Raw genomic sequence first — 24354 nt, 5'->3', positions numbered from 1 at the left:
CTACACAGAGAAACCCTGTCTTGAAAAACAAAAAAATAAAAATAAAATAAAAAATGAAAATAAATAAATAAAATAAAAAGGAAACGTAACACAAATATTATTACAAGATCCAAAATTAACATATATTCTATGCCATTGGTTCAGAATTAAGTTTCTGTAAAAATTCTCTGTGGTGATATACTGTGTACCCTAATAAACTTGCATGAGGATCAGAGGACAGAGCCAGTCACTAGATTAGACACAGAGGTCAGGCAGTGATGGCACACACCTTTAATCCCAGTACTTGGAAGCACACATGCCTTTAATCCCAGGAAGTGATGTCTGGGCAGAGAAAGGTACATAAGGCATGAGAAAACAGGAACTCCCTCTCTTTAGACTGAGGATTTCATAAAGGTAAGAACTAGTGGCTGGCTGTTCTGCTTCTCTGATCTTTCAGCTTATATCATGGTATCTGGCTCTGGGTTTTTTATTAAAAGACCATCTAAGATTCTAACAGTATCTGGTATTCGTGTTACAATTCTCTGTTTAAAGTAGTTATCTCTTTTGATTTGTGTAAGTTGTATAATCTGGTAAGTGAAAAGGAAAAAGAAATACTGGAAATAATATTATAATATCAGAGCAGTAAGGAAGACGCTGTGGAGCTACAGGCCCCAGGAACATACAACCCCTACTTAACACCTATTTGTAGGGGAAACTTACACATGGATTATATAAGCTTAGAATTATGGACTCCCCTCACAATATACATTGATAAATGTTAATATAGATATGCATAAGCTCTTCATAGCCAGGCAGAATCCATTGCCAAATAGAGGATAAGTGAGAAAGACAGACAGAAAATTTTCCTTCCCACATAAATGAGACTGATTCAAATCAAATGGCCTGGGGAGTATATGGGAAGACAAACAGAATCATCTCCAGACTGAAAAATGTAAAGGCTCAACCACTTCTAATCCCTATCACAAAACTGCAGCAACAGCTGGCAACTGAGATGAACAGATGTGACTAGATGCCTGTGCCCATCAGAATGATAGTCATGGCCAGGCACTCCAGGCAATTTAATTTTAAATATTTTAAGAGTGTTATAAGTGATTATATGAAAACCTTTTTAAAAATCTGCCACGATGAGATTGAGAATACAATGTCTTAACTTAGAAGCCAGGATTTATTTAAAAGTGAACTTGTATCTCTTGGTTTGGCTCAGCTCTCTCAGTGAGTAAGAATCAGTTCTCAGCATGATCTGGCCATGAACTACATTTTGAAATAACACAGATAATCATTATTGCCACTTGCAAGTCATAAGGGACTAGGGGAAAACATTTACAGTATGGAAGTCAAAATGTCACTCAGATTTTAACTACATAATATATGTGATTGCCAGAAGACATAAAGAAAAGCTCCTTGCTGTGAGATTGGTATCGTAAATGGAGCAAGAAGTGTGGTCCAGCTATATTAAGTTACTTTTGATCCCGCCAAACACACTGTGTTGCCTCTTCCTGTCAAGCCTTGAAAATGCTACTCCTGATGCCTGGACTAGACAATAATTCAAAGTCCCTCAGTGCTAGATTCAGTCATCGACATTTCCAGGAAGTACTCCTTGCTCATTCCATTCCTTCCGAGAGGTGAGATGTCCCTCCTATGTACAGATTCACTGATACCATAACTACAGTGGCCTGATCAATTTTAATACTAATAATTCTTATAATCCGACAGAGAATAATATACATTCTCCTTAATTATAGAATACTGTATATAAAATTATAAAACATAATAGTAATAGTTCAAACATCACTCTCCTGTTGCATTTCTGTGGCTGTGAGTAAAAGATTTGGGGAAGAAAGGAGTTTATCTGTTTCACAATTCCAGGTTACAGTCTACCATTGAGGGAATTGAAGGCAGAACTGCAAGACAGGACCTTGAAAGCAGGCCTGCATGCTGCTCCACATCACATTACCTCCGACCAAGAAACTGACTTTGCAGCCAAAGAAGTGAGGCAGGAAGCATGGAGGATGGCAGGTAGGCAGGCAGCCTTACATTCAGATTTTTTTCTTATATACTACAAGAGAATGGTGCCACCCACAGTGGACTAGACTCTCCCACATCAGTCAACAATTAAGACAATGCCTTGTCTTTCAGTCATGGCAGCCATCTTCTAATAACTCACCAAAATGACAACCACAAAGGGAAGGAGGAGGAATGCTGCTATATGTTACCTAGGCCTTTTAGAAAACATGGAGGTGTTTCTTTGGCCCCATGCATGTGAATCTACAAGAAGAGCAGTACTGTAGACATCAAGGGAATGGGCACTGTTCAAATGGAATGCCCTTTAAGTGTTACCATGGAATAGTAGGAAGAGTCTACAACATCAGCCAGTATGCTATGAGCATCATTGTAAACAAGCAAGTTAAGGGCAAGATTCTTGCCAAGAGAATTAATGTGCAGATTGAGCACATCAAGCACTCTAACAGCTGAGACAGCTTCTTGAAATGGGTGACAGAGAATAATTAGAAGAAAAAGGAAGCCAAAGAGAAGGGCACCTGGGTTCAGCTGAATAGTTAGCCTGCTCCAACCAGAGAGTCACATTTTGTGAGAATTAACAGAAAGAAGCCTGAGCTGCTTGAGTCCATTTGCTGTGGATTCCTGGCTTAATGTACAAAGAGGAAATAAAGGACCTAGATTGTAAAGTGGTTTTCTTAAAGAAAAAATAAAAATCTCTCATAGCTATGCCTGCAGGCCAATCTGATCCAGACAGTTCTTCAAGTGGAACTATTTTCTCAGGTTTAACTAGTTTGGGTCAAACTGACATTTAAAATCAGCCAGCATAAGCACCTATGCTCACATGCATACATACACATCAACAACATAATCATTGCTGTAAACCACCTCAAAGTTCTAAGGATCTTTGCATGAACAAAATGTTACACATATTAGCTAAGGTAATGCTCGGAGCACAGAGATATTCTGCTAAACTGTGTAAAATGCATTTTAAGAAACACTATCTCTAGGCAAAGGGCCTAGATAGTCAATATAAGAAGGCAGTCCACTTGAAAAGGAAAGACTCCTGTGGAACAGCTTTCTCCGTGTAAGTATTCATTGCAGGTGTGATCTGCACAACAGGATACTGATTAGCATACTGGAGGAGATTCCACCTTCCAGATGTACCTGGCAATCTCCATGCTGTGGCAAACAAAAATGCAAATGCTCAGTAGGAAGCAGGAAAGAAGGTTGAAAAATCTACTGCCTTAGACCTAAGACCACTACTGTGGTACAGCTCCAACCCCTGGACTGCCAGCTGGGGTCTTGGCATCATGAAGATGAAGAACAAGCTTGCACACACCAGGTCATACTTTGGGTGCACATCTCACTACAGCTAAGAGAGCCAAGGCTGGAGGTGTTAGGTGTGGGAAGAGCAATAGTCATCTCTTCTGAGTGTTATTATTCATGGGATGGTTCCCTCCTGCAGCCTACACAGAACGCACTGTACTGGGAACAGTGAGTGGGTTTGACATTTCACTGGGGCAAATGACTCTTCTCATAGATGACAATATTCTGAAGACAGAAGTAGATCTCAAAGAAATGTCTCTTCTTCCAAGTTCTCGTTCATTGAGAACTGAGTGTATTTTGATTGAAGGAGGATCAACATGTGGTAAGAATTTTGCAAGGAGATGAAGGCATCTTCTCTATGAGCACAAAATCTCTCCCAGACTGCAGTACTAGAAAAAAAAATTCTGAAGGATATGACATAAAAATGAGCACAAAGCTCATGTGTAAAGTGTGAATCTATTTAGAGGAAGAGTCTTGGATAGATGTTGTCAAGGGGACATACTTGGACAAAATTTGAGGCAGTCCTAAAAGTCTGAATCCCTACTAAGTTGGCAATGTCAGGGCAGAGAGAGGAGGTGGCATCTGAATGCATGTTTCTGCTGATGTTTGCTTTTTTATGGTTTCTTAGTGCTGACCCAGTTCTTGATTATAAATAATCTTGTCCTAAAGACCAATTATTGTGGTTGGGATAGTCTTTCAATATATTTTTATAGCTTAAAGTAGCCAGAAGTGGCTCTGCTCTATGCACTACCAAGCAGTAAGCTTTTGACAGTATAACACATGCAGTTACATAAAGGGTTGTTAGGCAGGAATACTTCTCTTACCAGAATATCAGCTTCCCAAGAACCAGAGGATATCTTTTTCTTTATGAACCCTCAGAAGCTGGAAAAGTTACTGATACACAGGTATCAGTAAAAGGATGCATCCTTACTCCTGAGTTCACTGTCTATCAGAATTTCAACCACAATAATGCCAAACATGTAGAATAAAGGTGCTGAAATTAGCAGGTTCATATACATCATGCACAAGAACCAACTCCACTCACCCCTCCTTCCATTTTCCAAGTCAGAAGGCAATCTACAAATCTGTTTTTCTTCCCCCAGTATATAAAGTACTCCTGCTCTGTACATTTGTATTGCTTATACGACTGAGGATGAAAACAGATCCTGAAAAATTACCCAATTGTAATGGATTTAGAGCAAATTCTTGGGTAGAAAATGTATGCTCTGAGAATCTATGAGCTGCATGACAGTCCAAAACTGATCTGGTTTAAATATTGCTACCATGTCCTAACATCATGGGCATTATATAATTTCCAAATGTACAATGTCATCAAGGGTTTATGGCATTTCCTATAAAAACTCAGTAGTCAAGTTACACTTCATCAGCTGAACTTTGTTTGTATTCAGGTGTGGGAACAAAAGGCTATGGGATCAGAATGAATCTCATGCTACCCTGCCTTTGATAGCACAGCAAGTGGATAGCCTGGTGAACACCTGCATATGTGCACAATTTTGTCACCTACTAAAATTTTCCATATTTTGGCATTATGGAATGGAGCCAAAACTATGGCCTCAGGGTCAAGGGTCCATCCTGAGCAATCTGTCTTCCTGTAAAAGGTTGATCAGAGCTGACCTGCCACTTGAGTGTCTCTGGATATTCAACTCCAGTTAAAGGAGTATATCCCCATTCTACTAGCACCATAACATAGTGCAGGTCATCAACGAGGTAATATTGCAGTTTTGACTTTGACATGAGTTTATTATTATTTCATGCCAACACACCCTAATGCAAAGCTTATGCTGTTCTAATCTACGCCTGCTCCGAAGTAGATGATTATGTTGAATGTAGACAAAACTCTTAGAACTCTCCAGATGCAAAGACAATGCGTCATTGGCTTCTATATTATCTCCACATTTTCAAATCAATTCTTGGAGAATTTGATACATTGTATTTTTATCATATTCATCCCTCTCCCCCAAATTTTCCCAGATCCATCTAACAATCCATACCCATTCAACTTTGTGTTTGTTTGTTTGTTTGTTTGTTTGTTTGTTTGTTTTAGACCCATCAAGTCCAATTAGTCCTGCTTATACACTTTTGAAGATGTGGCCATCCACTAGAGGGTGGTAGATCCACCAGGGACCACACCCTTAAGGGAACTAACCCTCCCTCTCCAAGGAGCAATCAATGTCATAGGTCCTTAGCTAGGGGTAGATCTTGTTATGTACCTCTGTGCTCTATGCAAGGGCTTTGTCCAGCTTAAGCTTGCACAGGTCTGAATCGGGTTCTGAATCGTGTATGTCACTTCTTTGTAGATAACTTATCCATCACTACAAAGTTATAACAGATCATGCCCCTTCCCTATACTGCAGTGGTTTCATTGACTCTCCAAATATATTGGTAAACAGTTAAATAGAAACATGGGCTAGGGATGTGTCTTAGTGGACAAAGTACTTGCCATACCAGCATGAAGATCAGAGTTTGGATCCCCAGAATTCACATAAAAGCCATCTGTGTAGGGCAGAGAACTCAGGTAAAAGTCACAAAGGTGTGGCAGCCCAGCTGCAATCCCAAAACACAGGAGCTAAAAACACGGAATTCCTAGAGCACACAGGCTAGCCAGACTAGTGAATGATGAGCTAAATGTGTGTGTGTGTATGCACATATGATACATATATGCAAAAAATAAAAATGTAAAAAGAAAAAAAAATAATGTGAAGCTGATAAACAACTTCAAATTTCCAAATCTACTAAGTTCATGATTTAAACATTTTGCCTAAAGGAGATACAGTACAAAAATAGTGTTGTTCTCAACTTTATAACTTCTAAACTTGTACTCAAACCTTTGCTTCTGATTATTTATGGGGAAAGCCTAAAGTTCTACAATATGTGCACATCAGTCAAAGTGATTACGTGTTTCCTAGATATTTAGAAGAGTTGCCTGAAAATTTTGCCAGCAACTATTGCCACTTACTATTCAAGAATGAGAAGATGTAGTCTCACTTCCTGGCAAAAGATGAACTCAGATCTTCCTCCTCCCCACTCTCACAGCTGGTGTCATCATCACACAGATTAAGGTCAAAAGAAAAATGTTTATTGACTCAATTTGCATTATCCGATTTATTTTATTTTTCTCAACCATAAAAAAACAAACAAACAAACAAAACAACAACAACAACAAAAAAAAAACCTTGTACCTAGGTTACATGACCATGGGCAAGCTCATCACAAACCAAAACATTCCTTAGTTCTTTGAGGTAAATCTTGGAAGTAGGTCATCAGGTTACAGTTGAAAGGAACTAAGCAGCGCATGTGACAGAGCGCCCAGCACTTTGTGACAGAGCACCCAGCACTGCACTCAGTACTCAGTGCACACATGTTCAGCAAATGCCAGCTTGCTTTTCATTCACTGCTGAGGATTCAAATGAAAGCATTCTTTCATGGATCAGATCTAAAATGTTCCCAAAGATCATGTGCTAAATAAAGGCCTGGACTCTAGCTGGTTGCATTTGGGAAAAGGCTGGAAACTTAGGGAAGTGGAGCCTGGCGGGAGAGAGTAGGACACTGGGACAAGTGCTGGAAGGGGCTACTAGTCACTGGCCCCTCCTCACTCACTGAGCTGTCATGAGATGGGTGGCTTTGTCTGCCCACTCCCCAGCCGCCATGATGTTCAGCTGCACTTCAAGACTCAAGCAACGGAATCAGCCAACCATGGAATTAATCCTATGAAACTCGGGGCCAGTGTCAATCTTTCCTCCCTTAACTTGATTTTTTGAGGAAGTTTGTCCCAGAGGTGGGAACTGACGCAATCTTTTGAGTCCATAGAACACGCTCTAGCTCCTGCTGCTGTAAAAAGGTGTCACCTGCCCTGCACAGCCACCCTGCTTCAAGGGTGCTTAGTTGTCTCTGCCCAGGTCTCTCCAATCATCTTTATTAATTACCTGGTGCTTCAAGATGGGAATCCACAGAACAAGCCCTTGTTCATACATATCTTAATAGAAATGAATTAGCAATACAATCAACTAAATAACCATTATACACAGAGCTCTAGACAAAAGCTTTTTAAGTCTTTGGTAAAGTATCAATGATTTAAGGTAACTTTAGTTTGTCTGTGAAATGAAAACCAGTGTACCACATTGGTTTCTGGTCAATCATAATATGACAGGGATACACTGGGAAGAGATTTTCCTCTTCTCTAAGAGGAAAGACTAGAGAATTCATTTATGGAGTTCCAGAAGTATGGGCAGGTGAGGGGTCTAGACCCCTAGGGATTCATTGATAATTTCATCACCATCTACAGAAACAAGGTGTCAAATGTCTTTTTTTGTTTGTTTGTTTGTTTTGGTTTTGTTTTGTTTTGTTTTTCGAGACAGGGTTTCTCTGTGTAGCCCTGGCCATCATGGAACTAGCTGTGTAGACCAGGCTGGTCTTGAACTCACAGAGATTCGCCTGCTTCTGCCTCTTGAGTGCTGGGATTAAAGGCATACATCATCACTACCCGGTGAGTATCAACTGTTTTAGTCAATCTTGTAGGCAGAGATTTTCCTGACCAGAGGCAATACTAAGTAGACCCTAACCTTAACTAACCAAATGCTCCGTATTTTAACTCTAAGTTCATTCATTCATTCATTAAATGTTTATTGAGCAAACATATCTACTATGTGCTAAAGATACAGCAATGGGAAAATAATAAAGCCTTACATCCTGCAATCTATACTCTGAAAATTTCAATGGAAAACTTTAGAAGGTATATATTTTCCAGATGGTAATCAGTTCTATTTAGAAAAATAAAATTGTACAGGTAAACCAGAGGATTGGAATACACATTCTATTTTATGTGGGAGAGGCCAAGGTCTAGGTCTAGGTCCTCATTTTGAGCAGAGACTCTCAAGAAGCAAAGGCATGAGTTATATAATTTTATATAGTTATATAATTATATACATATATAATGCTTTATATGTATTATATATAATGTGATATATATATATATGATATTTACAGCTGTTCTATCTGGTACAAACACAATGAGATTCACATATGTAATTTTATACTTCCTAATAAATAGCCTAAATAGACAGTAAGACACAAATAACAATAATTGATTTTAGCAATATATTTTGTATAACTGATATACCCAAAACATTTCATATAAATAATATAGAAATTACTGTTGAGTGCTGTCAACATTCTGCCTTTCATGATAGCTACTGCTCATGACAGACCTTTAAAATATCATATAGTTGTCACTCATAACACATTTCAAACGAAGAGCCTAACAACTGATAGCCACCACAATGGGTCTAGAACCAGTGCCCTATAGAGGTTGAAGTCCTGTCAAATTTCAGGACTCTGAGAGAGCACATACGTCTCTGCAAAAGAATACACAGCCCTTAGCTTCTGATATGAGATGAACATAGGAGGGTAGGAGGGTAGGAGCCTAATTATGTAGGGTTCTATGACCTTTGGAAGAACTGCTACCTGGTAGTATCAGTGAAAGCTGAAGCCAGTAGATGGGGCAGTGTCATGGACTTGTGATTTGTACAGCTGTGCTGGGCCCCATTCTTGACTTAATGATCTCCTATGACAATCCTAACATTCCCAATTTGGGAGCAAAAGGCTCTACGTTTTCATTTATACTGAGACCTTCAAATTATATAACTTGATTGAAATGGGAAAGTTTTGATTAGAGAGTAACTTAAGTTCTTTTGGGATCTAAAAGGAAAATTCTAGTTTCCATGTTAAGAACAGAGTGTAGGAACTGCAACTGAAAACATCTAGGGCACTGATGACAAGATCCAGGTGAGGGATGGTGACAAATGGCACACAAGGAGGAACCAGTTACTCCTGTGTGCCTGTATGGGCAGTATCACAGGACCACTGTCGACAGTGACTTCCTGGCCAGCCAGCTTCCTGCTGATGATTGTTCCCATAATGGCTACCCATGATTCATAAAGTCCTGTATATTTCTATCATTTTGATTTTCATAGGAATGCAGGGTTATGAATTTTCTTCTTGCTGACCTTTTAAAAATAACAACATGAACAGTAAGGAAAAATTGCAGGGTATCAAAAACTGTAAAACAGACAATGGGAATTCCCCAAAGTAAAAATATGGTGATGTTATAAAATCAAGATCCCGGGTAGGGAGTGGAATGGACCACTTAAAGAAGGAAGAAAAGAGGGGCCTGAATGAGGCTGAGTATCTTATTGGATTACTGTGGTAGAGTTCCTTGTACATGCTCTCCACTGATTCCAACTAAGTAAAAATGAAACAAGAAGTGACCACACACCCCCAAAATAGTCCACATGGATTTAGCCATTGCTATGGTCAGGGTGTGACACCCAACATACATACATTAAAATATAATCACTAGTAAGACTAGGTGGAACCATTAGGGACTGACTGCCAGTAGAGCCATGACCTTCTGTACAGGATAACAACCTTACATCACCATCACGAAGAAGCACTTATCCCCATAGGAGGGTGTCGTGATAAGGTGCCATCTTGGAAGCAAAAAGACGACCTTTCCCAGACACCAAACCACAGACACTTGGATCCAGGGCTTTCTAGCCTCCAGAACTGTGATAAAAGAAACCAAATGTCTACTCTTTATAAAACACTCAGTCTCAGACAGTTTGTTATAGCAAGAGGAATGGATAAAGACAAGATGTGATCGACCAAAGGTTATCTTAAGACACCATCTTTACATATACTGGTCGACTTTCGTAATGAAAAACATTAAAATCACCACTTAGGAATTTTTAGTTTTCATCCAGTTGTCTTTCCACTGCTAGAGACTGAATTCAAAGCCCAGCACATGTTCTTACCCCGACAGGTCTGAGTTTTATATTTGTATATAAATTGGTATAATTCCTCATTGATTAAGATTGCAAATAAAAAAAAAACCTCTTGGGTAATCCAACAGAAAATACATAGGTCATGCTAAAGATGATACAGTACAACTATTAGTAAATTAAATGCCAGTAAGTAAAAAATTGATACATCCTAATCTAAATTTTAAAAAGATACTTTATCTTCCACAGTACCAAATCTCTCTGAAACATTAACCATGTATGATAACAACTCCCATCTTGAAGGGGTTATGGCAGCGACTCACTTTTTTCTGAAGAACATTGATTTTCCTTTCCTTTACTTCTAACATATCTTTCATATCACGGATCTCTCCCGCTAGGGTCCCCTTCTCTTCTGTGAGGTCTTGCAGCTGTTTTGTCTTCTTATTGAGAAAAGATTCTTTCTCTTCCAGCCGTAATCTCAGAGCATCGACCTGAAATGAGGACACAGAAGAAAGATTTTTACAAAGAGCTTGTCAACAGTCAGTGCTGGGAGAAGGGGTGGCAGCAGGGAGCACCTGAGCGCAACGCAATTAATTCTCTGTTCAAAGACACCAAGAAGTGGCTCAATGGTTCTGAGCACTGGATGGCTGTTCTTTCAGATGACCAAGGTTCAATTCTGGTACCCACACAGTGCTTAACAACCGTCTCTAACTCCAAGGGATCCAACACTCCACTCTGACAACTGTAGACACACATGGTGCACAGACATACATGTAGGCAAAACATCCATACACATAAAATAAAAATAAATCTGTTTTTTTAAGTCACCTCAGTGCATTTTAACAACGTAGAATCTACCATGATGTCCTGTTGTGCAAACAGCTGAACAGTACTACTTTAAAAAAAATTCTTTACAGTTTTCATGAAATAAGGCATTGCAAAATAGTAGCATGTCCCCGTGTTTGTTTGCCTACCTATGGGAAACAATATGTTTGCTTAGGGTAGTGAACAAGGCACACTGATTCTTCCGCATGAGATCCCTGGGAGGGAAAACATTGTTCATGCTTTTCAGGATCCTCCAAGAACACTGAGAACATCTGGATGAACAAGATAGACACGTGGAGAAACTGCTAAATTAGAAAAATGCATAGGACCATGAGGAAGATATGCTGCCGGGGCCAGGAAAGATGTGGGAACAAAACAGCCATTCTCAAATTGGAAGACGATTGCTTTCCAGACACTTTGTAAAAACAGCAAAGAACACCAAAGAATTCCCATTTCTATCTGAGATCAAACATTAGAAAATCAAAATTCCCATTTTTCAAATGTTGCTAGTTAAAGAAAAAAATAAGCATTGTACATTTTTATTTGTGTGCGTTTATGCGTACCATATGTATGTGTTCGTGTCATTTTGTACACATGTATGTAAGGATGCATGTGCACATGTTGTGTTCAAGCACATGGAGTCCACAAGGTGATGAGAAGTGACTTCTTTAACTGTTCCCCACCCTGGGTTATTATTATTATTTCCAGACATGGTATCTTACTAAACCCACGGCTCACCAGTTCAGCTGTTTCAGTTCTATTAACTGTCTTTGTCCCCCCAGAACGGGAATTACAGATGCATTCTGTCACATCCGGCTTTTCCCTGGGTGCCGGGGTTCCAAACTCAGGTGCTCATGCTTGCATGGCAAGCATCTTACTGACTGAATCACCTCCCTGCCCCAAGCCTTATGTGTAATTTAACATTCTGGATGCCATGCACAAAGTAAGTTTTACTTCCACCCTAGACTGCTCAGATCAGATTATAGAAGAAAATCTCCGAAGCATCAAACATATAAGAATACAAAAAATATGAAAATCATTTAAAATTAATTTTGTCTTTTCAGAATCTCCTTATTGGTTGACATCACATTCTCACTCGTGTTTGCAAATGCATACTATGCCAGTTTCTAAGAGCAACTGTGACATATTATATGCAGGCTTATTGTCCCTAATTATTATTAGAAACTACCTACAAGTTTTACAAGAAAATTCTTTGCTGAACAATGATATCTAATACATTACTCCCAAGGCATTTGTTTTCTCAATTGAATGTTAAAAAAAAAAGGACTAGAAATATTTGCTAAGATTACTGTGCTACCATTTCAACAGACATCAATGATGGCATCAGAATGTTTCTCTCTGTCTTAGATACTGTTCTATTGATGTAAGGAGATACTATGACCAAGGCAACTCTTAAAAAAGGAATCATTTAATTGGGGATTTGCTTACAGTCTCAGAGAGTTAGTACATTATAATAATGGTGGGAAGTAGCCAGGCATGGAGCTGAAGCAGTAGCTGAGAGCTTTACATCCCAATTCACAGGCATGAGATAGAGATAGAGAGAGAGAGAGAGAGAGAGAGAGAGAGAGAGAGAGAGAGAGAGAGAGAGAGAGGTAGAGAGACAGAGAGAGAGAGAGAGAGAGAGAGAGAGAGAGAGAGAGAGAGAGAGAGAGAGAGAGCAAGAGCACCTGGTGTGAGCTTTTGAAACATCAAAAGCCCATGCCAAGTGACACACCTCCCCCAACAAGGACATACCTCCTAATCCTTCCTAGTAGTTCATCAGTTGGGAAACAAGCATTCAAATATATAAGCCTATGGGGATCATTCTCATTCAAACAACCACACTGTCACTCCATCTTAGATTAATCAATTCCCCCAATGAAATAATATTAAAAGGTAATGCAGAGGAAGCCTTGAGTGAATGTGTAAAGAACAGAAGTCCTGAGTGAATATGTATTGCTTGACATGGACATGACCATTTCATTCCATGTTTCCTGAAGAAGAGACATTAAGTTTGGCTACTCGGGAAGAAATGGGAGAAGTATGAAGAGATGGTAGGCATGCCAGTGTATTCCCCTTTTCACTTTTGGTTTGGAAAGTCTTGTATATGATTCCACAAGAAGGAAACTTTTGCTCTACAAATTGATTAAGAGATCAGATGCATAACACAGATAATTATCAAAACTCATCAAACTGCATAGTTTTATAATTTATATGTCAATATAGTTAAATTTGGAATTTCAATCAAATTGAAAAATATAAATATTCAACTAAGAATTAGCAAACATACAATTCCCTTTCATGACTAAGAGACAAAACAACAACAAAACCAAGTCCAGAAACTAAAATATCATATAAACCTCCTGAGGGAATGAAGAGGTTGGGGGACAATAGGTTACTTATGGATGATGGGGTTCTGTGGTGATGAATGTCTGACCCTTGCTTTCTACAACAGAAAATCAACAGTCAGCAGCAACATCAACCATCAAGAAGTCAAAATGTTAAAATAACCAGGCAAAAGGGGTGAAAAGTGATTGCCTTGGGAAAAAAGGATGGGCAACAGGAAGTGAAAGACTATTGTGTGCCTACCAATTTGTGTTAAGAATTTTGCCCCTGTACAGCACAATATAGACTTAAAAATTAAAAGAAGTGCAGGCTACAAGAATATCGTAATAATGCAAAATAAAAAGACTCATGAGCATTATGAGGACACAGTGAAGAAGCAACTTAGAACATTGAAAGGATGCATGTTGGGCCTAGGTCTGTGAAGATCAGGACAAGTCACCCTTCCCTCCCCCAATCTCTAGCCACAGCTTATAAACATACCCTCAATGCCTGACATCTTGTGGTAATAAAGGCAGGCCTTTGCCTTGGGAAGACTATGTCAGCAGCAGATAATGTTAAAGACAAGGATATTACTGGACTAGACTCTTCTTTGCTTAACCCTTTCCAAAAATGGGGTATGTGAACCAAAGTTGTATAAAATGTCAAAGGTTTTTTTTTTGTTGTTGTTGTTGTTTTTGTTTTTACCATTTCTGCCCCTGATGAAGCTTGGAATTCCCATGAAGAAGTGATGCCACGAGCTTGGAGCAATGAGGCAGAGGTGACTCTGCCCTACTAGAGAGGGTAGACATTCTGTGACCAGAAACTGGGAATTGCAGGTTCTTCACATATGATAGCTATGCCTCTTCCTACACGTTGGCCACGGGTATACAGGTACTGTCAGAAAAGATGGAGAAGAGATTCTGATCCTCAGACCTTCCTCAGTGAAAATCTTTGGCTTCTACCTAAGCATCTCAGATTATGAAGTGACTCATCAATATTTAAAGTCAACTTCATCTGCCAACCAGAACACTGCCATTATTTTGAGTTTTCTTATCTGCTAACAAAATAGGATTTTTCACTTCACATTCAAAGCAAGGCCATTTGGTCTGCTCCTTGAAAAACAGCAGAACATAGTGTTCCATATTATAGTTGTGATTTGAAACAGTTTTCATCAATCATAGGTGTTTTCACATGGGCTCACTCAGTGAGATTCAGAGAAGAAATGTTCGACTGTGGTTGGCTTAGGCCTGCATCTTAGCTATCAAAGCAGGATACTCTATATATGGACCAAACGGAAATGTCCACCATCAAAACAGTGATAGAAGCAAATCCCAATATGCAAGGCTGAGACCGAAGTAGGGAGCAAGCATTTGGAAGAAGCAGCTTCACAATCATGAGTAATATGAACAGCACTTATGGCACTTTCTTACCATTTGTGATCTGGCAATGCCCTGCTGAACTATCCTGAGCCCAGAGGAGATTAAAAGCAAGCCCCTCTATGAGACTATTTTTCCTGGACTGAAACAGAGAGCAAGGATGGCTGTGATCAACATACTACTCACTACACCCAAACTCAACATGGCAGGGAGATGCCTGTGCCAGCTGAGGTCTTCTGTTTGGGAGTTTATTTTCCATGAGCCATAAGGCATGAACTTAACTTCAAAGGAATTTGGATCATGCCCTTCAATCACCTTCACTCTATCTTAAAAGCTTTGTACAGTCCCCTAGAATCAAGGGGGAAAAAAAAACAACCTGAGGCTCCTTTTAAAAATAAAAAATAAAAAACTGACCTGAACTGCATCCAATTCTCAACCAACATTAGCTCAGCTTGCAGTAAGCAAGTATGACATCATTTCTAAAGTCAAACTTGAACTTCCAGATGGTGCAAAACCACAAGCAGGCGTGCAGGCCTTCTGATGCACACAAGTTTAAAGATAGTGGCGAGCAGGGGAGAAAGAGCATAGTCTATGAAAAACTAGACTGTATAGTTCTAAAATGGGTACCAAGGAGTGGATAAAAGTGGCCCTCACTAACATAATGATATCTGCTAACAGTGTGCATCATTAAAAAAAGAAAGAGAGGTGTTAAGAAAGGCTTCCTGTCTAAGTCATGGGCCAACATCAGGTAGAGAGATAAAAGTTGAACTGCTTGGGAATGTGGAATACCTTTCTTTGCCCCTTCACTCAACACCAAATAATTTTAAGAGCCTTTGACACTCTCTCTTAAGCTTTGGCAGTTGACTCAATAATAATACTTGGCAAAGCAAAGAGTGCTATCATTTCCCAGGGGGAAAAAAAGAAAATGAGAATTGTATGATATAATCAATGCACAAAGACCCATATGGTTGAATTCCTATTTTTCCCATATCAGTTAACCACATGAGACCTAGTCACCTAGTGTTTAAACTAGTAACAGCTTTCCATGTTAGGAGAATTGATCATCTCCTTTTGATTCAGTTGTATGTGTCTGCGTGTTCATGTATGTATGTCCGTGTCCATGTGTGTGTCCATAAAAACACGGAACACATGAAAAATTAACTTTGTATCTGGCAGTATAAAATAAAACATTTGTTATCACTTAGGTTCCAGGTAATAACTTGAAAGGAAAGGACTGTGGCAATGAAATTGCCAAAATTGCCAAAATCAGAGTTAAGCATTATTAATCTTCATGTCAGCACCCAGGAATTATAACCAGTTACAATAGTGAGGTGTGCTTCTAAAAGTTCTAAATAAACTGTTCCCGGCCTCCCTGTCATATTTGATGTGGCCTTCAGAAACACTTTCCAGACTGTGACAAAACACCAAGAGCCACTTGATGTGCCAGAAATCATTCTTAAAATAAAGTGGTTGTTGTCAATCTTATAATGACAGCAACACTTGAGAGGAAAACACTTGATGGAAAAGGAACCATTTGAAAACTGTCACAGACTAAATGCTGCTTATTACTTACTTGACTACTCTTCAGAAATAAAACAAACACACTTTCATAAAGAGGAACTTCGAAAAGAATGAAGCTAGAACACTCACAACAGCCCCCAAGATAGTTTATTCCACATCCAAAGTCTTGTTTGTTTGTTTTGCCTAATAGTAGACTTGAGTTAAGGGTCTATTTGAATTTGATTCAACTCACAATCATTCAAATGAGAAGACAGCTTCGAAGTTAGAAGGATACATAACATACAAAGCTTCCAAAGACACAAACACCAAAATAACCTCAAACCCCAAACTTGCTGTGGTGGTAACTATGCTGTCTCATTCACATCCAACTCCTTTCCTTCCTGAATGATGAACAAGACTGGGATTTCTAGCCCCCTTGCAGAAAGATGCAGTCTAGGATTTTAGTCACGAGATTTAAGCCCAAATGTAGCATACCACTTCCTGTTGGTGCTGTACCAATATTTGCCATTCCTTAGAAAATCCTGGAGGCTACATTTAGTAGATGGTAGAGCTATAAGATGCCAGAACCTCTGAAAGTCTAGATATAGAAGGGACTCCTCCAACCCCCAGTCACAGCAGGGCTAGAATAAAGACCATAAGGCCTTAAGCCACTCAACAATGGTTAACCATAACTTCTGGATTTGATGAGATGTAGGCATCTTAAACTACATGTTTTACACCTTACTGTGAACCTAGGAGAAATGAAAAGTCCTTGTCTTCTTGTAATAGGACAGACCCATAGGGTTGAGGAAATTGGCTCAGACCAGTTGCTAAGATGTGCACATAATGTACTCCTTATGAGCCAACCTGGAGTCTACCTGAGGGCCTAGTTACTGATGATTTCAGAGTTCCTGATCATGTGGAGTCTGCCCCAGGGCCTAGCAAAAGGCACTGTCAGAGTTCCTGATTACACTCAGACTTTCTGATCATGCCCAGCCAATGAGAGACGACTACATAATGCCACCAGATTTCAACACAGATTGGGTTCTGGAAGGAGGGTACATAAGGCCTTCCCCATTATTAAATAAAGGAACTTGTTATATGCCTTCAACTGACTCCTAGTGTCTGTGCCGTTGACACCACATCTTCTCACCCCCTCCCCCAAGGGAGCCGTTAGGATCCAGCAACATTCTCTTTCACACATAGGACCTCAAATTCTATTTCAGCTCTCTTTTCACTCCACAGTAAAAAGACAGGGGGGAAAAAATGAAAAGATCCAAAAACAAAGCTCAAAGGAAGCTGAATCAGAATCCTTGGGGATGACTATTGGAGTGGCTATCGTGGACTTGGGGATGAGAAAGAATGAGAGTGGAAATGAAGGATCTCCTTAAGCCCATGGCATTGAGTTCCATAGATAGATAAGCAAGCATTCAAGTAAACAGCTCTTCACAAACATTGCAGATACCTGTCCAGCCGACTCATCGCAATGACCATGAACTCACCCATATAGACCTTATGCACGATTGAGGTGTGATACACAAAATGAAGACAGTAGCACTACCTCCTTCATCCAGTTGTTCTGAGGATTAAATAATAACAGAAGTAAGGAACTTAGCACAGTGCTGGCACCCAGAAACACTCAATAAATTTTTGCTATTGTGATTATATTTTATTACTGCGCTTTCTGCAGCCTCTAACCCACTGATTTACATACTGTAGGAATGCAATAAAGGCTGGATGATCAACAGCCCTCAAGAAGAGTAGAGAACCAACAGGTGAGGTTTTGTGCTCTAACATGGACCACAGTATTATTGTGTATCGTCCAACATTGACTTTAAAATATTTCAGCACACAATATATGATATGTGTGTAGGTGCTGGGAAGTGTTTAGGTAGGTGGATACATGTGTTTTCCAACTGGGAATAAATACTCCAGGGCAGTTAATTAGTTTATGATAGGCTTTAGTTGAAAGCTAACAATACAGACTTAGCTACAAAAAGCATCTTGATATTTTCTGCAGCTGATGAATATTTGAAAATTGATCTATTAACATAACTGATATGAGGAGTGATTTTCCTTGATGAGGTGAGTGGTGTGTGGGGTATATAGAATGGATAGAGCAGGCATGTCAACTCCTCCAGAAACAGAATTTAGGCCCATGTTTCCACAGTCAATATGATGATATAAGCCACATCTAGAACTTTAGATTTTCTAAGAGCTACATTATTAAACAAAACAGTAAGATTATTTTTAATAGTATATGTTATGTAACTCATTATATCTATATTACTATTCAGCATATAATCAATATGAAAAATGTGAGATATTTCACTTTTCAGATTGTCTTCTAAATCTAGCACCTATTCTGAACTTCTTGTACATTGCAATTAGGACCAGCCAGGCCTCAGGAGCTCAACAGTGATGTGTGACCTGTAGTTATCATACTATAAGGATAGGTCTGTGATTCTAGTAAGGCTGTAAGTTCCAGCCCTTGGAATATAAAACTTCATTTAGGATTTGGGTCTCTTTTGTATTTAAATGTTTCCAGTCACATTTCTGTCCATCAACAAACAAGGATTCTCTAACTCTGCTGTGGAAATGTCATCACACTGACTTAGGCTGATGCATGGCTCCAGAAGGACATAATAGAAACCTCAAGGAATGCCTGGAAAGGCTACAGACTGGACCTACTAGAGTGGTGAGACATGGGTCCTCCAGGCTTCCCTTCTATGACTGTCAGAAACTACTGACCTCTACAAGAGAACTCAGTGACTACCTATGAGTGTGTTGGCTTGGTCATTCCACAGGCATAAATCTCATTGCAATCTTGTTGAGAGAAGAGTTCAAAATAATCACTGTTATTAAAATTTTTCATACAAATCTTTAATTATATCAAAAGTTACATTTTGGAAAAAAAATATTCCTTGGCAGTTACACTATCGAAAGCTGGCTCTCCTTATGAGACCATGTCTATCTCTTACTGAGCGCTTAGTTGTAACTCTGACTTCTTCATCTCCCCTCTGTTGGGATCCTTTTTATGTCCAGTCATAGCTATGAGAACACAGGTGAGGGCAGAGCATCTAAGTATTATGTCTTCATTGTTAATAAAAATAAACTTCATGATAAATGGAGAGAAATACATATATGAAACCTAAGAAGTCAAAGAAAGTCAGAAAATTCAAATAGTAAATATCAGTAGAAACTCATAATGTATGTTTTCTTTTTAGAAATTATTTTTTTAATTTTGTGCATAAAAAAACAAATCTCAATCACAATGAACTCCCACATCAGATTATGTTTTCTTAAACAGTGAAGCACAGTTGGAAATTTCCTTCAAGACATATTTTAATACAAGCTTAAGCACAAGGCTTAGGAGAAATTTGAGGGCTCAGAACATAGTAAGACACACCAACTGTGTGTGTGTGTGGGGGGGGGGTCTCTTAAAGGCAAAGCCATGAAAATTAAGGCACACCCAAGTATGGATTTCAGCTCCTCAAGGAAAAGCTGCCAGGTGATGGTTAGGAAAAGCATTCCTCACAAAAAGAAAATGTCACTGCAGAAATGTTTGATTCGAGGTCTGTAGGGGGAAGTGTTCAAGGCAGGGGCAGAATACTCCTCTGACCAAAACCAACATGTTAGGAAAGCCTAACAGAGTTTGTTCACTGGCCCAGATTGGGATAACCTAAAGTACTTTTTCTTAAAATATTTCCTTAGACTGTTGTACAGAAGACAGACTACAGAAGCTTAAATGGAGCCCAAGGACAAGTAAGCAGTGTCCCTGGAGAGAAGTGTTAGGGAAGGAGAAAGTAGCTGTGTACGCAGTCCATCCAGGGACATGCTCAGGAGACAGATGGCAGAACTGAAGGTCTATGCATGTGGAGAGAGAGGAAGGGAGAGATTAAAGATTATTCCTTAGATACTGGATGGAAGAAAAGAGAAGACATTTCTGCTTGGTCAGGAACAGTCTGCAGAGAATGTGGAAACGCTATCAAGATGTTAGGATTGGACACCTACAATATGTGATGGCTGGAAATACCCAAAAGATGAAGGGCTATCTGACCTACAACTCCTGATGTGAAGAACTTGGCCTGAGGCTAACCTGTGTGTAGAGGAGAAGCAGGAGAATTACGGGAATGCTTCTCTAAAAAACTGATTAGGTAACTTCCGCATGTTTTGACGAACCCTCACTCATTTAAACACAGCCACTGAGACCAAGTTCACATGTATGGAGAACGGACAGTGCTCCAGCTGGAAACCAACAAAGCCTCTTTCTTCCACAAAGCTTCCAGCCTTTTGTTGTAATGCCTCTCCCAGTCACGGGGAACAAGAGATTAAGTCAGTTCAGTGAGACCTTTCAGTGAGGCCTGCCAGGTAACATCAGTAAGGTGTGTCTTCTTCCTGGCCACAGCAGTCAGCACCAATGCTGCATGAAAAGAAAGAGACATGTAATCCCCCCCACGTGTAGCTTTTAGCTAGCATCAGAGGCTTATACAGGAGATAAGTGGGAAAATCCTGCACTGTATTTAAAAGTATGTTAACAGCAGGAGGAGAAACAATGGCTATATTAGAGAGTGCTTTGTAATTCACACGCTTTCTCTCATAATCCATTCTCTTCATTTCAAGAAGCTAGAATTTGGGGATATTTAGTATTATACAACCACAAGCTATGCTTATAAAAGTTAAACTCACCAGCTTATTAATAACACGAGTTATACTCTCATATTATAAAGATGCACTTGTCTAATTTACCTGTCAAAAATTATACCCGAGTCCCTCACATCCCCTCCTGTCCTGAAGACAGCAGTTCTGAGGTCTCGGAGCATTTTGTATCACCAATGTAGAATTCCGATCGTATGTGGGTAAGTAGGCCAGCCAACTATTCATAAAGACTGTTTTCTTACTTAGGTTTTTGGCTACTTCTTACACTAAAATTAAATGGTTTTAAGCAACTAGTCCAAAGTTCAAAATTTAATGTTCAGTTCAGTCCCAGAAAATTTCTGAAAACACATGGGAATTGTAAGTCATGTGTTAATACTTAAAATTCTGTTAATAAAACTTCCAACACTAACCTTACCTCATTGAACTTACCTCACTGGGTTTTATGCTCACTATAAAACCAGAGCTGTCATAGTTTTGAATTACTATGAAAGGAAGTAAGCCATTCCAAAATCAATGTTATTTTGCAACACGATGATAGTTATAAATTCAAATACTTAAAACCAATTTGCAAAACTATCAATCTTAGTATCTCCTAACATTTCAAAGCCCATCTTCTAAGCCCTTATCCTTACTAAGAACTAAGTTGAAGAAAATGTAGGTATTATTCATATTCATTTCCCTTCAAAGAAGCGCACTCAATTTAAACACAAAATTACTTACTATAAGTATTTGAAGTATTGGTTCTATTTAGATATGCTATAAAAATTTTAAACCATTAGTGTGCTCAAATCCCTGGGTTCAATTCCCAGCACTGAGAAAAATATTGAAACTATGACTGAAGCCCAAAGGATTTAAATCACTGATTATTCAGTACTGAAATTAAATCATAATCCTGTGACTCCTCAGATAAGAGTTTTTAAAAATAAATCCAGACAAGTCATCTCCTAATCTATACTTAAAATGTTCATAAATGAGTAGCAGTTTAGACACTGTCCTTGTTTGAGTCCCAAGCCTTAAGATTTGTGACTATGAAATGCCATGGGAAATGGGAACCACTGTTTAATTTTTTGTAAGATTTTAAAAACAACATATTTTTCATGTTGTGGCATCATTTCTATGGTTATCTCAAAAGTTAATTAAATCTATTCTGCTTCATGAAAATAATGCTCTCTTGCCAACAACCACTTACAATGATTCAAGTTTCTGTCTCTTAACTCTTATGGTGGTGTAACAATGCATGTTTGGTAAAAATCCATGCATTGAACTTGGATCTTTTGTCAGGATAGGAGCCTAAAACTGTCTCATGATCCTGGCAGCAGGAAGTCACAGCTCCCACTCCAGTGCACTGTTGCCACACTCTCATATCAGGCAGGTTCAGTGGATTAAATGCATTTTCCAAGTATAATGTTTGCTTTCTTAGCATATATTAATCACATAAATTAAGGGGTTTCATTGAGATATTTCCACATAAGCATACTGTGATGGCTGGTTTTATGTCAACTTGACACAAGCTAGAGTCATCAGAGAGGAGGGAGCCTCAACTGAGAAAATGCCTCCATAAGATCAGGCTGTATGAAGCCTGTAGGGCATTTTCTAAATTAGTGATTGATGGGGGAAGGCCAGGCCCATTATAGGTGGTGGTATCCCTGGGCTGCTGGTCCTGGGTTTTTATAAGAAGGTAGGCTGAGCAATGCAGGAGAAGCTAGCCAGGAAACAGCACTCCTCCCTGGCCTCTGCATCAGCTCCTGGCTCCAGATTCCCACCCTGCTTCAGTTTCTGTCCTGACTGTCTTTGATAATGAACAGTGATGTGAAAGAATAAGTGAAATAAACCATTTCCTCCCCAGGTTGCTTTGGCAATAGTAAGCCTATGACACATACCATGCCCTTTTATCATATTGACCTCGCTATCCTCCCTTTGCCCATCACCCTTTTATCCTTCCATATCCCTAGTAGAAACACTATTATAGTCATGTTCTTTTATTCTACCTTAGATTCTATATATAAAAAAGAATACGTGATATTTGCCTTTATGAGACCAGCTTACTGCATTTTCTGTTTTGTTTAACTTGATAATCTCCAGTTTCACCTATTTTCCTGCAAATGACATGATCTCATTTTTCTTCATGGCCAACTATAACTCTACCATGTAAATATACCCCATTTTCTCTAACTGTTCATCTTTGGATGAGCACCTAGGTGACTTCATAATGTGGCCACTATGGGAAGTAGAGCAATTAACATGGGTGTGCATGTATCTCTACTGTACACTGAAGTTCACTGCTTGGGGTGTATCCTTAGAAGTTTTACAGCCAGATCACTTGGAAGCTGCACTTTTAATTTTTGACAATAATATTGTCATCTTATGATGGGGTTAATAGGAATGTAGCCACATCATAAGCCAGGAGCATCTATACTTGTCTTTCTGTTTGTATGTAAGATTGCTTTGAAAAGGACTTATCAATTTGATATCTCCACCCCAGCAGGAAGCAGCAAGACATAATGGAGAGCATGAAAATGAGCTCATCAGGACTACACTCAGAGAGGAACCTGGGTCAACACTGTGCACCAATCCACAGAACTCCAGTGAAGTTGGGATCAGATTCATACCAAGTATGAATTCATGTTTAGCAAACACTATCCTTATCCATATTCAATTAATATCAGTGATTTAAATGTTAATTTTGACACTGAATAATTTTTATTCAGTTCCATAGATCAGTAAGAGCTAACACAGACTTAGTGGTTATGTTTGTCTCTGGCCCTACATTATCACAAGCAATCACTGTTACACAGTATAATTCTTGCCTGACTACAGGATTCTTTTTCTTTAAAACAAATATCTTTCCAAGTATAAGAACTACTTCCCAAAAATATGAAACATTTGTTTTTTAAAATATTCCAAGGTATGTGGTTGGGGGAGAGTAGGTTCATATTCCACGATCAAGACGACCTTTCAAATGCAGTAAGCTTAAAAAATTAAAAGTTAAAAAAGAAAAGCTATAGACATGCTAAAAGAAAATACGATTTCCCCCTTTTGTTTTGTGATATAAGAAATTTAACCAAGATAATAGGCTTATATAACACAAAAGAGAATACTAATAAGATAAAATACAAAGTTCAAGTATTTTCATGGAAAACTGCACAAAGTTTTTGTAAAAGACAGTAAAATGAAATGTCCACTCCAGCACATAATTTTTCTCAATGAGAAAAAGAGAAAGGAACTTTGCTTGTGTAGACTATTTCTAAAAAGACAGATAAGTACAAATTTATTAAATGCTTAATTCATGCTCCATTATACAAATAAAAGACCCAAGAATTAACACATTATTCAATTTCTCCTTGTGAACTAAGAACAACCATCTACCAACTGCTATGGGAAGCTGAGAATAAGAAATACAGCAAGGCTCAGAGCTCTCAGGAAATAAATTAACCATTTTCATTCCTTTCTGGTTCCCTTAGAGAAACATGTTAATGGTGAAGACAAGAGGACATGGTCTGCCTAGGAAGAATTGTTTATGTTGATATACACAGCTGTGGTGACACTAT

The 24354-nt window shown here is 38.9% G+C and overlaps 1 protein-coding gene across 17 annotated transcripts in view; it reads right to left on the bottom strand.

Moving 5' to 3' along the window:
* Positions 1–24354, bottom strand: part of Erc2 (ELKS/RAB6-interacting/CAST family member 2) — a 905605-nt gene that overhangs the window by 524820 nt on the left and 356431 nt on the right. For all 17 annotated transcript variants that reach the window (XR_013042143.1, XR_013042144.1, XM_076544121.1 and 14 more), the window contains one exon: positions 10445–10612. Coding sequence is in view for 15 of the 17 variants with exons in the window: in XM_076544121.1 (XP_076400236.1) it covers positions 10445–10612 (168 nt within the window). In the remaining 2 variants the exon portion in view is untranslated. The remainder of the gene's footprint in view (positions 1–10444; positions 10613–24354) is intronic.

The sequence above is a fragment of the Peromyscus maniculatus genome, chromosome 9 (assembly GCF_049852395.1).
Source record: "Peromyscus maniculatus bairdii isolate BWxNUB_F1_BW_parent chromosome 9, HU_Pman_BW_mat_3.1, whole genome shotgun sequence".
NCBI lineage: Eukaryota > Metazoa > Chordata > Mammalia > Rodentia > Cricetidae > Peromyscus > Peromyscus maniculatus.
This window is presented reverse-complemented; position numbering and strand designations above follow the sequence as displayed.